Below are 13,772 nucleotides of genomic sequence, written 5' to 3'. Positions count from 1 at the left end.
TTGCCTGTGCCACCAAAGACAGCATGTAGACATTAGCGGAACCTTAAGGTGTAGACAGAAGTTCAAAGAAAAACAAGATAACTCAATACCAGGGATTTGAGAGAGTTATTGAAATAAGGAACCCCTGAAGAAATTCCAGCTTTCGGAATGAAACGCACAGGCTGTGTTTTGGATAAGTATTTGGAAATCTAATAAAGAGCTGTTTTAAGAAAATCTAAAGATGTTGATGGATTCAATTAATTTATGTATTTATTTGCAGCAGCCTTATGTAGCACAAACCAGACCGCAAGGGGTATCAAAGTACTTTACTAAGCTAATTGGAAAAGTACATTAGCAGATTTACAATGGACTTGTAGCCAACCATAAGAACTTAGAGTCTGATTGAGTCTAAGAATGACATGAATTTCAGTTCCATTTTAAAGGAGATATGGAGGGGTTTGTCCTGACGGCAGATGGGATGGCGTTCCAGATTTTTAGGACAAAGCCTGAGAAGGATTGCTTCAGAGTTCTCAATTTGTTGAAGGTAGGGATTCCCAGACACACAGAGTTGGAACATCCGAGGGAACGAGAGCCCCCCGAGATAGATAGTTTATTTGTGAGATAGTTTGGTGAGCTTTTGCGTAGAGTTTTGTGGATGATGCAGGCCAATTTGGAGGTACACCTTGCTTGAATGGAGAGCCAGTAGAATGTGGTCCTGACAGAAGTGATGTGGTCAGAACATCTTGTACCAGAGACCAGATGAGCAGCAGAGTTGAGAGCTGCCTTCATCCCATATTCAAGAGAATCGCTGATTGAACTACAGTTTTGAAGTCATTGGTGGGGATTAGTGGTTTAATCCCTTTGAGAGGCTTGCTTTGGAATGGTTTCTATATAGTACAGGAAAATCCTGTGTTATTTCAATCAGACAAAAGAAACTACAATAAAATAGAGAATAGTAGAAGAAATGACAAATAATGTGCCAAAAAAAGGTATATTGGTATAAATATAAGGACGTCCAGAATGGTAAATTAACAACGAAAAGGCACCAGGTAAAGTGTCCTTAGTTTGTGTCAACGGCATTTCGACCCAGATTGAAATATGAGGGTTTCATCAGGACAGCAATAACCTGGGTGACTACAACAACTACAGCAAGGAGGAATACTGGGCTCTTCTGTATTTGCTTTGCGAAGTAGGCAGATGCCAGTGGAAGATAATGCTTTCAAAGGTAAAGGTGTAGGTCCATGTGTGGCATTGTGGAGATTTGAATGTCTCAGAAGGCGTGTCCCTCAAGACGAAGGATTTTCTGAGGGGGGTCACCTTGGTCCAGGACGCCTTAGGGGTGGTCCTGGCTGAGAGGGGCCACACCTCTCCTGCTTACTAAATTTCCTGCCGACTTTGCCACCAAAAGTGGGGCTTGGTCAGGGGGAGCAGGCTTGTTCACTAGCTCGAGAGGCCTCGGCTAGCACAACAAGGGACAGGAAGCCTTCGGGGCTCACTGACCTGAATGCTGTTCCTGCTTGGGGGTAGATGAGAAGCACCTCTACACCAAGCAGGCTTTGTTCCTGATCCACAAAAGCTCAAGAGCTCCCACCTCGGGGTTCTGGGTCATAAACATGTCTGAGTGTGGCAGGCTGGTGCAGACCAGTCAGCTGCATACTAGAGAGTTTGTTGTTTTGCAGAGGGACTCTCTAAGATGCCAGCTGAGTGCATTTTGTAATACATCCAACAATGGCATCAGTGTGGATTAGACTGAAAAGTTTTATACCAAACTTCTTAGCATTCTGTAAAGCCATCATGAAGCTGTGAAGTTTGTAAATGCAAACTCCCAGCCCATGTACGCAATATGGCTTCAATGCACTTACAATGTCTAAGAAGGGACTTAGACACTGTAGGGGCATATTGCTCATGCAGCTATGACCTCACCTGTGTGCACCCTGCCTTAGGTCTGTGAGGCGTGCTCGAGGTGTGACTTACCTATGCCACAGGCAGTGCTTGGTAGGCATTGCACATAGCCATGTCAACTCTTACGTTTTGTCTGCACCAAAACACAAAGTCAGCAGTGGCAGAGTACATGTGTTGGGTGAGGGGTCTCTGAGGGTGGCACAATACATGCTACAGCTCTTAGTCTCTGGTCACAAGGCCCATCGGACCACTGGTACCTTTTCAAGGGGCTTACATGTGTGCCAGTGATGCGTCTATTGTGGAAACAAAGGTACAGTTTGGGGAAAGAACACAGGCACTGGGAACATGATTGGCAGGAACCCAATGCACACTCTGTCACATTGAAACAGAATCAGGCAAAAAGCGGGGGATACCCATGCACTTTCCTACAATATAGTGTCCTATATTTAAAATAATGAACATTTCGGCTGTATGGAGTTTTTTGGCACATACTGGTTACAGTTTGGGCATTAATCTTTTTATTTCATGCCTGACAGATATTCCGATTGAATCAACACAGGCTTTTCCTGTGCTATTAAGAAACGTTTTTTTCAAAATGAGTTCCGTGTGAACACTTGTAACAAGCTTAGACTTGGTACCCAGTTCGCATGGTCATTTAGGTTGCTCATGTTTTTCTGAAATATTGCTTGGGAATTGGGCATCTTTGCTATAGAGTTGATTTGTGTGCAGATTCAGTCTGGTGACAAATGTAAAACCCAGAGATTTAGCCTTGTCTACACGTAGAAGGTTAATTGGCTGGAAGACACAACAACCATGATTTTGCCTCAGTAATGCATATCATCAAATTGGCACGGTTGAACTAGATTTAAGTTTCTTACAGAATAGCTCTCCCAACTTATAACATAGGGTCATAGTGTAAAAATAATTAAAGGAGAGTGCCTGATCTTAATATTGTAAATTGTTTTTTTCTGTGTGAACTCAAATGTGTATAGGATTGACGTGTTGGGGTATGTTTATTCAGAGTACAGTGCTGTGACATTGGTGCAGGTCTCTTCTTAGGTAGTTTTCTGAGGGAGTTGTAGGAATACACCATTTGTCTGGAGTCACCTCTGACAGAGGAATATATTTATTTCCCCTCCAAATGTTCAATTTTTTTTTTATCACAGAAGGTATTAAAAAGTCCCATTCCTCCATCATCAGCTAGTGAGGAGGGATCAAGTAGACCTGTTTTCTCCGAGGTGAATGAAATAAACAGCTCAAGAGCAAAATCCCAAACAGTCTTGATGGCATGTGCTTATTTGAGGAGATGTCCCTCTACCTTGAGTGAGATGGCACCTTTGTCCTCAACACCGAACATGTTGACATCAATAGGCTTTGACATGGGAAGCATTGGGGGATAGTCAATGTTTTTGGTCTCTTGCAGAATCTCACTAGCCCAGCACATAATAATGGTGGGAATGGCATGAGCTGTGTTCCTTAAAGTGTTTTTGGATCTCTCCTGGGAAGCAGCCAGGGTGTTCTTAGCAAGTTCAACGGTGAAGGGTGAAGCCCTAGGTTTTCTTGTAAACTGAGAACCAACAACAGCTCCAAGAGGGTGCCTGAATGTTTCTTACCTACCGCTGAAGCGAATTTGCCCATCATGTTTCAGTATTCTCTTGGATTATTTTGGCATAGTAGGCATCCTTGTTTAGTAAAACTCTCAGAAGAGTACATGTCACACATAGAATTTAGGCAATTTTCAGACTTGACATAAAGTGGGAACTTTAGAAATAGTGAAAGCTTGATTGTTTTGAAGAAAAAACAAAACTACTAAAATTATATTTGCTCACAATAATGACTGCTTGTGAACTGTTAGAGAAAACTCTTGTTAAATGGTGTAGGTTTTCGAAAGAAACTAAAGATTATCCAAATAAAACCCCAAAATGCAGCGCATGCTCTTCAGGCATTCTAATAGACAGCAGAAAACTGGACTGTCAGTAAATTGTTGAAGCTATGCTCACTGGGATAGCAGGGAGCTGGGATGGAAAAGTCCTCTGCATGATAATGGACGTGCAGCCCTGCCCTGAATGCCCAACTGTAGTGATGTCTGGATCCCTGATGCGGATTTTTGTGCTCACAGGCAGGCAGGGAACACGCAGGAGTGCCATAACACAGGCCGGTCTCGTGGATTGCGGTCTTGTTGGACTGGGAGGGGAACCCACAACGTTACTCTCAAGGAGGTGGTAGGCCACCGCCTTCACCCGGAGTAAGCATCATGAGCGCGGTGGTGGCAGCATACTGTGTAGAGAACAGGTACTTTTTAACCTGCCCTACTGGAGTGAGGCCTAAAGGCTTATTCACTTTTAGAATTCTGCTGCTATTTATTTAACTCACCTTTGACCTTTATCAGTTTGGTGTTAAGTGCAGCACAGAGGTGGTGTATCTGTGATTGATGTATGTGTGCCTGGAAATGTTACAATACAGGGATACTGTGCTACTGAGCATTACTTGCCTGTTGAATGTATGTGCTAGATATATATGTGCATATGAGTGGTACAGTTGCCGAAGGTTGTAGTGCTGTGCAGTGTGTGCAGGATAAGTGAAAGTGCTGGGCGTATTTGTACCTGTGAGTGGTAGCATGTATGAAAGATGCAGTGAGTGCATTATTGCATATGCTGGGTATATGTGTGCCTATGTGTGGTACAGTATATGAAGGATACAGTGGTGAGCAGTTTGTGCATGCTAAATTCAAAATGCTGGATGTATGTGTGCCTGTGAGTGGTACAGTACGTCGAGGATACAGTACTGGGAAGTGTGTGTATGCTGTATATATGAAATGGGTGTCTGTGTCTCGTAGAATACATGGAGGGCCCTGGGTTCCATTTTGGAAGACCCAGGCCTGCACAGTGAAGAATGGAGAGGAGGTAGAGATATCCTCAGACAGATGTGTATTGCTGCATTCCTGTAAGCTGTGCGGGACACACTGGGGAGGGAGTTGGACCAGTCCTCTCCTGTACACTTCAATGGGTACTATTTGTTTCAGTAAGTCGTCACAGAGAAGGGGCCTGGGCACATCTCAAGACGAAGATGGGGCTGATAATCATAAAAAGTGGGGCTGGAGGCACTGTGCTAACCTTTTGAGGCAAAGATCACTGTGGATGACATCCAGGTGTGAACGCTAGTCACTCCCATGGTTTAAGTTGTTGGATTATCAGCTTCGAAGACTCTCCTGCTGTGACAGACTGCTTTACAAGAGGAATCAGGAGCAGAGGAGTAGGTACTTCAAACGAAGCAGGACACCAGCATAAAATTCAAAGACTCAGACCCTTTTGGTTTCTAGAAATGGACTTTTACAAGGCAGTTTAAGTCCCAAAAAACCTGTCATCTGCCAAGTAGCCAGATGGGCTGTGTGAGAAGGGGAGGCTCTGCAAGACTTCTGCCAATGATGAGAACTGGGGACCTAGGCCTGACACTCTCCCTGCTGGGTGAGGGACATCACCCAAGGAATTCAAGACCAAATGCCCTGGAGAACCAGTGCCCGTCTGCTTGCCAAGACTAGTGTGCCCTGTGAGGAAAAGTACAGACTTGGAGGAAGCTAGAGTTTCAGTGAGGAGCAGTGTCTGTGCCAGGAGTGGAGAAACAGCTGTGGCACCGATCAGGTCCTTGCCTATGTGCAAAATAGAGTCCACGACCCCCATATGCCAGGAGAGGGCTGCTATCAAGATGAGCTGTGTGCCATGCTGCGCCGACGAGCCAGAGCTGATGTGTAGTAATGGAAAATACTGTTGTGCTGTAAAGTTGAAGCCTTGTGAGGTAGCATGGCGGGCCCCAGTGTGCCAGGGAGACCCATTGTAAAGAACTTGAACAAGCTGAGCTGGAGCCTAAGAGCAGTGAACTGTGGTGACCCTGTATGTCAGAGGGGGTCACCGGGTTGAACCAAGGACTGCAACTAATTTTGTTATCTCCTGCCGGAGAAGTAAGGACACAGTGGGAGCACAAGTGCACCATCACGAGGGTGAGGGACTCTAGACAGTATTGTCGTAGCCACCCCCATTGGTAGCCGAACGAACACTTACTCGGCAGGAGCAGCTGAGAAGGTAGAGAGTCTGCACCCACTGAGTGCAGCCTGCTGGGTCAAATTTGGCCAATGTACCTAGCTTAGCAGCACCAGCAGACGAGGCATGCTCAGGAACTCCAAATGATTCACATCTGCCAGTGTGGGCAAGTCTGGTTTTGGGGACAGCGGCCCCATGGTAACTTGCTGCTAGTTGATTGTGATAGCACTGCAACATTACTGACTTAAGCTAGAGTCGTAGCGGATTCTTGAGATTCTGACTACTAGTGGGGCACACCCTGGATGTAACCAGTAGTGAATGGGGAGTAAACACAAGTGTGGGGGACAGGGAACCGCCAAATAAACACTAGAGGCACAACCACGAGAAGGGACTGTGTAAATGTTTGTCAATATCATATTTTTGCTTTGTGTGGGTGGTGTTAGAAATAAAATTCTTCATATTTTCCAAAAAAGGGAGCGATTGACTGGACAATGATTATGGCTGCAGCGGTACACATGGAGTTGTGAGCCTGTGTTCACCTAACTGTATCCACCCGCCTCCCCTCAAGGGAGCCTTGGATAGGGCCTACCCTGAGAGTCAAGTACAGAAGGGGCACTTGGCCCAGTTGCTCCGATTGCATAGTTAGTCGAACCCCGGTACATCAGGAGTAATAGTCTTCAACCCCCACAGTTGGGCCCAGTAATCCCTGCGTGCCACATGGCACTCTGAAAGAGGTTCTGACACTGGGCCATCCTGAATGCTTAAAGGAACAGTGCAAGATTTGGCTGTAGAAGGCTGTGCTACTTACCTGACCACTTTCACGCATTTTCTTTTTATTATTTACAAGAAAAACATGAGGAAAATGTGAAATTTGTTGCCTCTGAAGAGCCAGCTCATTAAAAAAAATTAGAAATAAAGTATGCCATTAAGTAGGCAGTCATACAAAAGTAAGGTATGACAGGATCCTGTGCATGCACAAAGGCAATATTCATAAGTATCACTAATTATCAAATAGAGCAAAAAAGAGGTCCCCATGCATGGAGCTAGTATTCAATTGTCCTTGTATTAAGCAGAGGTGCCAGTGAGGTGTTTACAGTATTGTACAAAAACACTATGGTAAAGGTCTTAAAGGTTTGAAGCTAAATGTGCCTTTGTACTGTCCAGAGAGGGAACTGAGATCAAAAGGGAGAACATGATCTACAGCTACCAGATTGTGATAGCCCTTCAAGGTTACATCACTTATGATTCAGTGACTAACACTATGGAAACGTTTGTCACTGGAGTTTGGGAAAACAGATCATTCACTTTCATGTTTGAAAACCTGCAAAGACTCTAAATAAGTGTATGATGTTTTTCAGTAAGTTTTAGCTTGCCTCTACCTCTTTGTTGCATTTTTCTGCCATGACACCACTATTTTGTGGTCTAATGTTTCTGAAACAGTTTGATCTAATGAGTTTCTGTCATAATAGTGGACCTCTAAATAAAAGCATTTGGCGCAACAGTTTGGAAGTACAGTGTATCGAACATGAATGCAGACATAATTTATGGAAAGGTCCACTCCATCAATAGCGCACAGTAATACATACATTGAATGCTAGGGTTACTGCTACTGGAGCTGGACTTTTTAGCCAGTAAGGGTACCTGATTCGTTTTTGCACCTCCTTCTCACGCTTCACCAGCTGAAAGACTGCCGGTATCCCCATCACGGCTCTTAAGCCATTGCGAGTCCACTTATGATACTTGAGGCCCGTCAGGTTAGAGTCTTTTTTGGCTACCATTATAAAAGTCTTTTTCAGGATGGCAGCATTGGATAAGGCGGGTGCCTCTGTGAAAAAAAGGAGGATACTTGTAATGAATACAGCTGTTGTCACCTGAGACGAGCAAAGAGATCAAGAAGATGCCAACACCAACCTTGAACGACCACCTGCTACAAAAGGGTGCATGAGAATTTAACCTGATGCACAGTTTGACTCAACTACCACACAAGTACACACACCTATCACCATTCCACTACACAGAAGTACCTTTAGCCTAAGTGAAGCCTGGAATAAGCCATACTAGTTGCAAGCACTGTACTTTACCTGATTTTCTATGCTGCTCCTCTAAGTCAAGAATCACTTTATAAGCCGAGAGAAAACGAAATGGGAACTGTCTGCTCTGAATGACGGCATCCTGTAAAAGATAAAAAGGCTTAATACCACTATAGGGGCAAACAAGAATATTCCGATATAGTAAAAAAAAAAAAAAAAGGAGGAGGAAATTAAAAAAATGAGAAACCAAAGCATAATGACTGTATATGAAAAATGTAAAGTTATTAATTGTATTATCTCCAGTTTTTGTAGTGATAGAGCTCTACTGCTTAAACAGCATTACCATTTACATATGGTAACTGAGTAATCTCTGCAAGATTCAAAGAAAGAGTACAAGCAAATACATGTCCCAAGCCTAGAGGTAGCACAAACACAACAGATTTCTCTTATACTCACAACAACCCCGATCTAAAGAGAACTGAAAGACTTGACCCCCAAACATTCCCAGAACAAATGTTAATCTCAATCCTCTGAGTTAGACTCATGATAAAAAAGGAAGGTATCCGATGAGCTACCCACAAGCCTTTCTTACGGTCGCCAGGTCCCAGAACACCAAACTCTGTCTCTGGTACGGCGGACCATAGTCTAGTGGATCCACCACCTGCACCACATTGGCTTCATCAGCACCACCATGTGATCGGGGGCTCCTGTAGCCTATAAAAAGGCTTCAACACCAGGAGCCGAAGAAGACTAGAAAGCATCACAAAGCAGATTTCTAGAAAAAAGGAAAGCCCACCTCTTGTCTCCTGGGTCTAGAAGATTGCCTTGGGTATCAGCGGAGTTTCATCTCTAGTGCATGCCTGCTTAACTGGCCCACCGGCCTTCTGAAGTTCAAATTGTATTTTTTCTGTAATGCAGTTCTCTATTTTTGCACCTGACAATCATTGTCAAAATTAAAACTAACAAAGCCAAAAGGATAACAATCAGAGGTGGGTAATTCCCCAGCATGGTAACCTAAACAACCGAAAACCTGAATAAGTGTTGCTCAGAGCAAATCTGTAGAAATAAAACTATCCTAGCACATATTCATTATCTCAACTCATATCTCAAATGCAAGTCAAGTGTGTGGTGTCAGCCCCTTCCTCCTTACAGCGTGGCCAGCCAAGGGAATATAAAGTATAAACTTTACTCAATTTAGCCGGGTTAGGTATTCCATTTGCACACAGATATATTAAATTAGCTTAAATCGTGCAGAGAGTTTTGAGTGTCATCCACATAGAATGTTGGAATAGCAAGCAGATGTACACTATAAATGAGTACAATTTTACTCTCACAATTTAAAGGGAACATAGCACTTCAATGGTGAGGCTGAACAGAGGTGCAGTTACCCTGATACAAAGAAGTGCTCTACACCTATAAATACATTGGCACTCTCGCATTCCTGGAGGCCACTTGGAAGTGCAGAACTAGTAACTTACTTAAAGTCCTGTTCCTGGCTCATATTGCTCCTCACTGAAGTGATAGAAATTAGATTAACGTGGTATGAGGACATTTCATCGAAGGAAGGACACTGACTCATTCTATTCGCTGGTGTTTGTCTTACAGTGATTACCCCCCCACCAATCTCTCCTAATGCTTCCTTCCACATTTCAGTGTGCATCTTTTTTTTCTTATTTCTTACAGAAGAATAGATTCTTTACTCTTTACTTTAGGGGTGAACCACGATCCTGATATTAAGACGGAATCCCACGGTCTTCTTGTTTTTCAGTATAGGGTGGTGTCACCCGCCCCCCCCCCCCCACCCCAACCCTCACTTTTGTTTCCTTTACGGGGGTTCCTGCTCCTCTTACAGGGGCACTTCTGCTCACTTCTTCATGCCCTGCTGCTGTCTTCTGCATTCAGTTGCCTGTTACTGCTGATGTGTGTCATGCAGTGCTGGAAGTTGAATGTCCAGTGGCAGGGCTCACATAGCAAATGTCTAGCATACTAATTAATTCCCACTATGTAAGCGGGGACTCTGGAACACTTTACATCCAAATATATCTTCCAGTAAGTAACCAATTTTTCTCCGTCGTAGAATTTTCACTGAAAGTAAACAGTGTCATATACCTCACACAAAGTCTACCTATGAAAATGCCTAAGTCATTTTTTCAGCTTTGGGACCAGTTGTCACACATCATTAAGGGGAAGAAGCATGGGCAGGGTCATCAGCCAGGAGGCTAATAGTAGTTAGCCTACCGGAGGCCCAAGAAGGCAAAGTCTAATTTTCTCAGTCTTTTTTGCTAAATATTTATAAAAAATCCGACTCCGCCACTGAAATGGATTTTTAATAAACATTGAATTTGGTGTTTTAATTATTCTGTAGCCTGTCTCACAACGGAGATAGAGTTATGATGTTACTTCAAGCTTTAGCTTTTCTCGTAGGATAGCTATAGACAAACAGTGAAAACAGCTTTTGGAGGCTACGCACTGAAGGTATATAACAACAATAAATTCTTACATGCATCATTTTTAAATACTAGGTATCCTACCTTGTGGGCTTAGGGGTGACATATTTAATATTTAAAAGTAGGCAGGTCTGAAGCAAGGTTTTCTTTGCCACTCTAGTGGACAGAATATTAAAAAGACTGCAGTCCATAGGTAGCATTTAACTTTCTATGACAATGGTGAATTTCCTTGTACCATATACTATGGTCTTACTATAAAGTTGAATAAGTCAGTTGGGAATTAGCCAATTTTACAATGTTTTAAAGGTCACAGCACATGCAGTAGGTCTGGAAAGCATTGCCCCAATGTGCAGAAACCAGCAACATCAGTCAGCAAAAGATGGGGTGACAAAGCAAAAAGAGGCACTTTTTCACTGTTAGAATAAAGCAGCAAGCAATACCCTTCTGTCTTGTGGCTCTCAACTATAAGGGATAAAGCACAACAAGACTTACAGGTGTATGCATGACTATATAAGTAATTGCAAGAAAATGGCTTCATAAGGATGGCTTGATCTGCACTAAAGGCAGCTCTCATCTCGGAATCTAGTGAATAATGTTGTGTAAATGTGTGAAGATATCTCCAAGTGGACGCTATACAATTTTCTGATAGCAGAATATTTCTTTACCAAGCCATATTCGATTCCTTTCCTCTGCTGAATTGGACTCTGGGTCATTCTGTTGGGCCAACCCAATAACAGTATGAAATACAAAAAAACAGACCAATGTGAAATTGATCATTTTGAGGTTGCTAGACCTCTACCTACTATATCAAAAAATGAAAAGTTTATCAGATGTTCTTATTGTTTTATTTTGTCGAAATACACAACCCTGTAACATCCAATAAATGGGGCGATACGTAACAAAAAGAAAGGCAAGTCTTCACGACTACTTTTTTAGATCGGAAGAATTTATAGGGTTTGACAAGTGGGGCTAATGTGACAGACTAATAGGGCCCCCTTCTAGAACAGATGCTCAAGTCAAGCTTGGTGGATGGCTCAAATATAGGATCTATTAATTGGAAAGCACTAGACTAAGCTTTCAAGGAGGTGATGGTGATCATTTTGGCCCACTGGCTTTCCTTAAGCCTTCAATGTGGTTCTTAATCACTGGCATTTTGAAAAAGGAAACCTGATCAGGTGCTTTTCTGTATAGTATTAGAGCTACAATGTGAACTTTAACTGAGATGAGCAGCTTAGACTTTGTTATATTTTCAAAGTATGGTAGAATCAGTCTTGGCAGGCAATAGGATTAAAGCCTTGCTGTTGGCATCCTAAAACATCTTTTCCACTAGAAAGCAGAGGAGGCCCTGGGTAAAGTTAGGTTTGCTGCCTTCAAGTTGTCCATGCAAGGTTGTGGCAAGTTCAGGTGCCCATATTGCCTGATTTCAGGACTCTTTCAGCAAAAATTAAAGGTCTCGGGTGAAATAAATGACCCCGTAATCTGGTCAACAGGTTTGGTTTGCATAGCAGACTCATGTGTGGTTTCAGCAACATTTGTAGTAGGTCCCTGAACAATTACTGACTGATGAGATGGAGTCAATCAAGATCATTGTAGCCTAAAAAGCTTCGCAGTTTGAACAGCAGTGCTGGAATCAGAGGGATGAGATGAAAAACATACTGTAATGTCCAATAAGTTCATCAAAATGGGGCTACCTGGGGAACCCATTTCCCCTGCCTGGAGGAGAGTCTTTTGCATTTGGTGTTTTTATTGGCTACAAATGAGTCTACCAAAGGGAGCCCCCAGTTTAAGAAGACATCTCTGAGAACTTCATTGCCTATGAATCATTCATGGTTTAGTTTACAAAAATATTCGGAGTAAACCTGCCGGTTGATTTTTTTGCCTGGGAGACATGCCATTCCACAAGCCTTCTACTGATATGTAGACAATTGTTTTGTTGGCCCAGCCAACGTAGTAGGGAAGATTTTGGCATAAAGGTTCTTCTTTAATTAGACTAGGTTTCCGGCTTCGAAAAGCAAATCATCCAAGCATGGGTACTGCCATATATTTTCACATGGTTCGTGCTGAGGATTTTAGCCCAAAGAGAAGAGCTGCATTCTGGAAGTATGTTTATCCTACCACAAAACAGAGCAACTGCTTGCATATCTTCATAAGCTGTATGTAAAAATACATATCTTGCACGTATGTAAAAATACGTATCTTGAATGTCTACTACACACATACAGTTACCTTTTCCGATGCAAGTTAAGGTGTGGAAGAGTGCAAGCATGCAGAGCCTTTCTCTCCTAATCCACTTGTTTTCTGGTCACAAGTTTAGATGTGTCTGAAGTCCTTCTTGGAACCCAGCTTCTGATTAGGAACAATCCTGCACCCTTTGGGGAAGGGGACAAGTTATTTCTCTTTCTTCTTCAGAAAAGAAGTAACCTGCTGGTGCAGGTCAACCAGATGGTACACAGGTGAAACAGATGGTGCGGATGTTTTGATAAGAATAGAGCATCCATCTAGACAATGGTGAGCACCCACTTGTTACCTGTGAATTTTTGAAATTCGTTGAAATGCTGTGAGGCACAAACCGACAAACCAGTGTGGTGTCAGGGTATGGGGGGAAAATCATTGTCTGAAGGTGGATTGTTAGATTTCCTGACGAGATGGAAGTGTGGGGCTGATTGGATGGTTTTGATTTAGAACCACCTCTCTGGTCATAGCCGACCACCTGATGCTGCGGTTATCGCTGGTGGTACGATCATCAGTAAAATTGAAACTTCTGCTGTTGATATCTATCCTCTTTGCTTAGTATTGTCATTTCAAATACTTCTGAGCAACCCCATTCAACCGCTTTCTAGTTTACACAAACCATTTTTTATTTCATAAGTTGCCTGGCCCCTAAAGAGCGCCTGACTATGCCAGATTTAAAAGTTTCAGTTGTCTGACCCATGATGAACACCTCAAATGTATGCCATGGCAATACACCTACATTGCAAGATCAGCTCTGCAGAGTCAATGACTGCACTTATCACCTGATTGAATATCCGGAAACTCTCCTGCACTGCCAATTCAAAGTTATCTCTTCGCTCCCTGTGAAGCTTTTATGCAAACATTTGTCCCATTTACCATAGGCAATAGTCCGACCTCTCTAAGAGAGTGCTATGGCACTGGCAGCCTTTAAGCCCAGTTGTAGCTGTCCTGCAACAGGCAGCATCCATTCTTTTGCGTCCTCTATCTGGTAGAGTAGATGTAGCAAGACCTGATGCATTATTTTTTCAGACAAACCAAAATATCCCTAAATCAGGCTTCAGATCAAGTTGAAGAAACGTTGGGTCTTGTGGAGGTCAGTATTTCTTTAGAAGCTGTGTGACAGTTTCAGTCACTGCAGAAGTGAAAAC

At 43.0% G+C, this 13,772-nt stretch overlaps 1 protein-coding gene across 6 annotated transcripts in view; it reads right to left on the bottom strand.

Annotated features, from left to right (window-relative positions):
* The window catches only part of TEP1 (telomerase associated protein 1), a 1,162,857-nt gene that overhangs the window by 893,013 nt on the left and 256,072 nt on the right, over positions 1-13,772 (bottom strand). For all 6 annotated transcript variants that reach the window (XM_078652640.1, XM_078652638.1, XM_078652642.1 and 3 more), the window contains 2 exons: positions 7,997-8,087; positions 7,557-7,740 (listed from right to left, as the gene is read on the bottom strand). In XM_078652640.1, the coding sequence (XP_078508766.1) occupies positions 7,557-7,740; positions 7,997-8,087 (275 nt within the window). The remainder of the gene's footprint in view (positions 1-7,556; positions 7,741-7,996; positions 8,088-13,772) is intronic.

This window comes from Lissotriton helveticus, chromosome 7 (genome assembly GCF_964261635.1).
Source record: "Lissotriton helveticus chromosome 7, aLisHel1.1, whole genome shotgun sequence".
NCBI classification, from domain to species: domain Eukaryota; kingdom Metazoa; phylum Chordata; class Amphibia; order Caudata; family Salamandridae; genus Lissotriton; species Lissotriton helveticus.
Note: the sequence above shows the minus strand (reverse complement) of the source record. Positions and strands in the feature narration are given on the sequence as shown.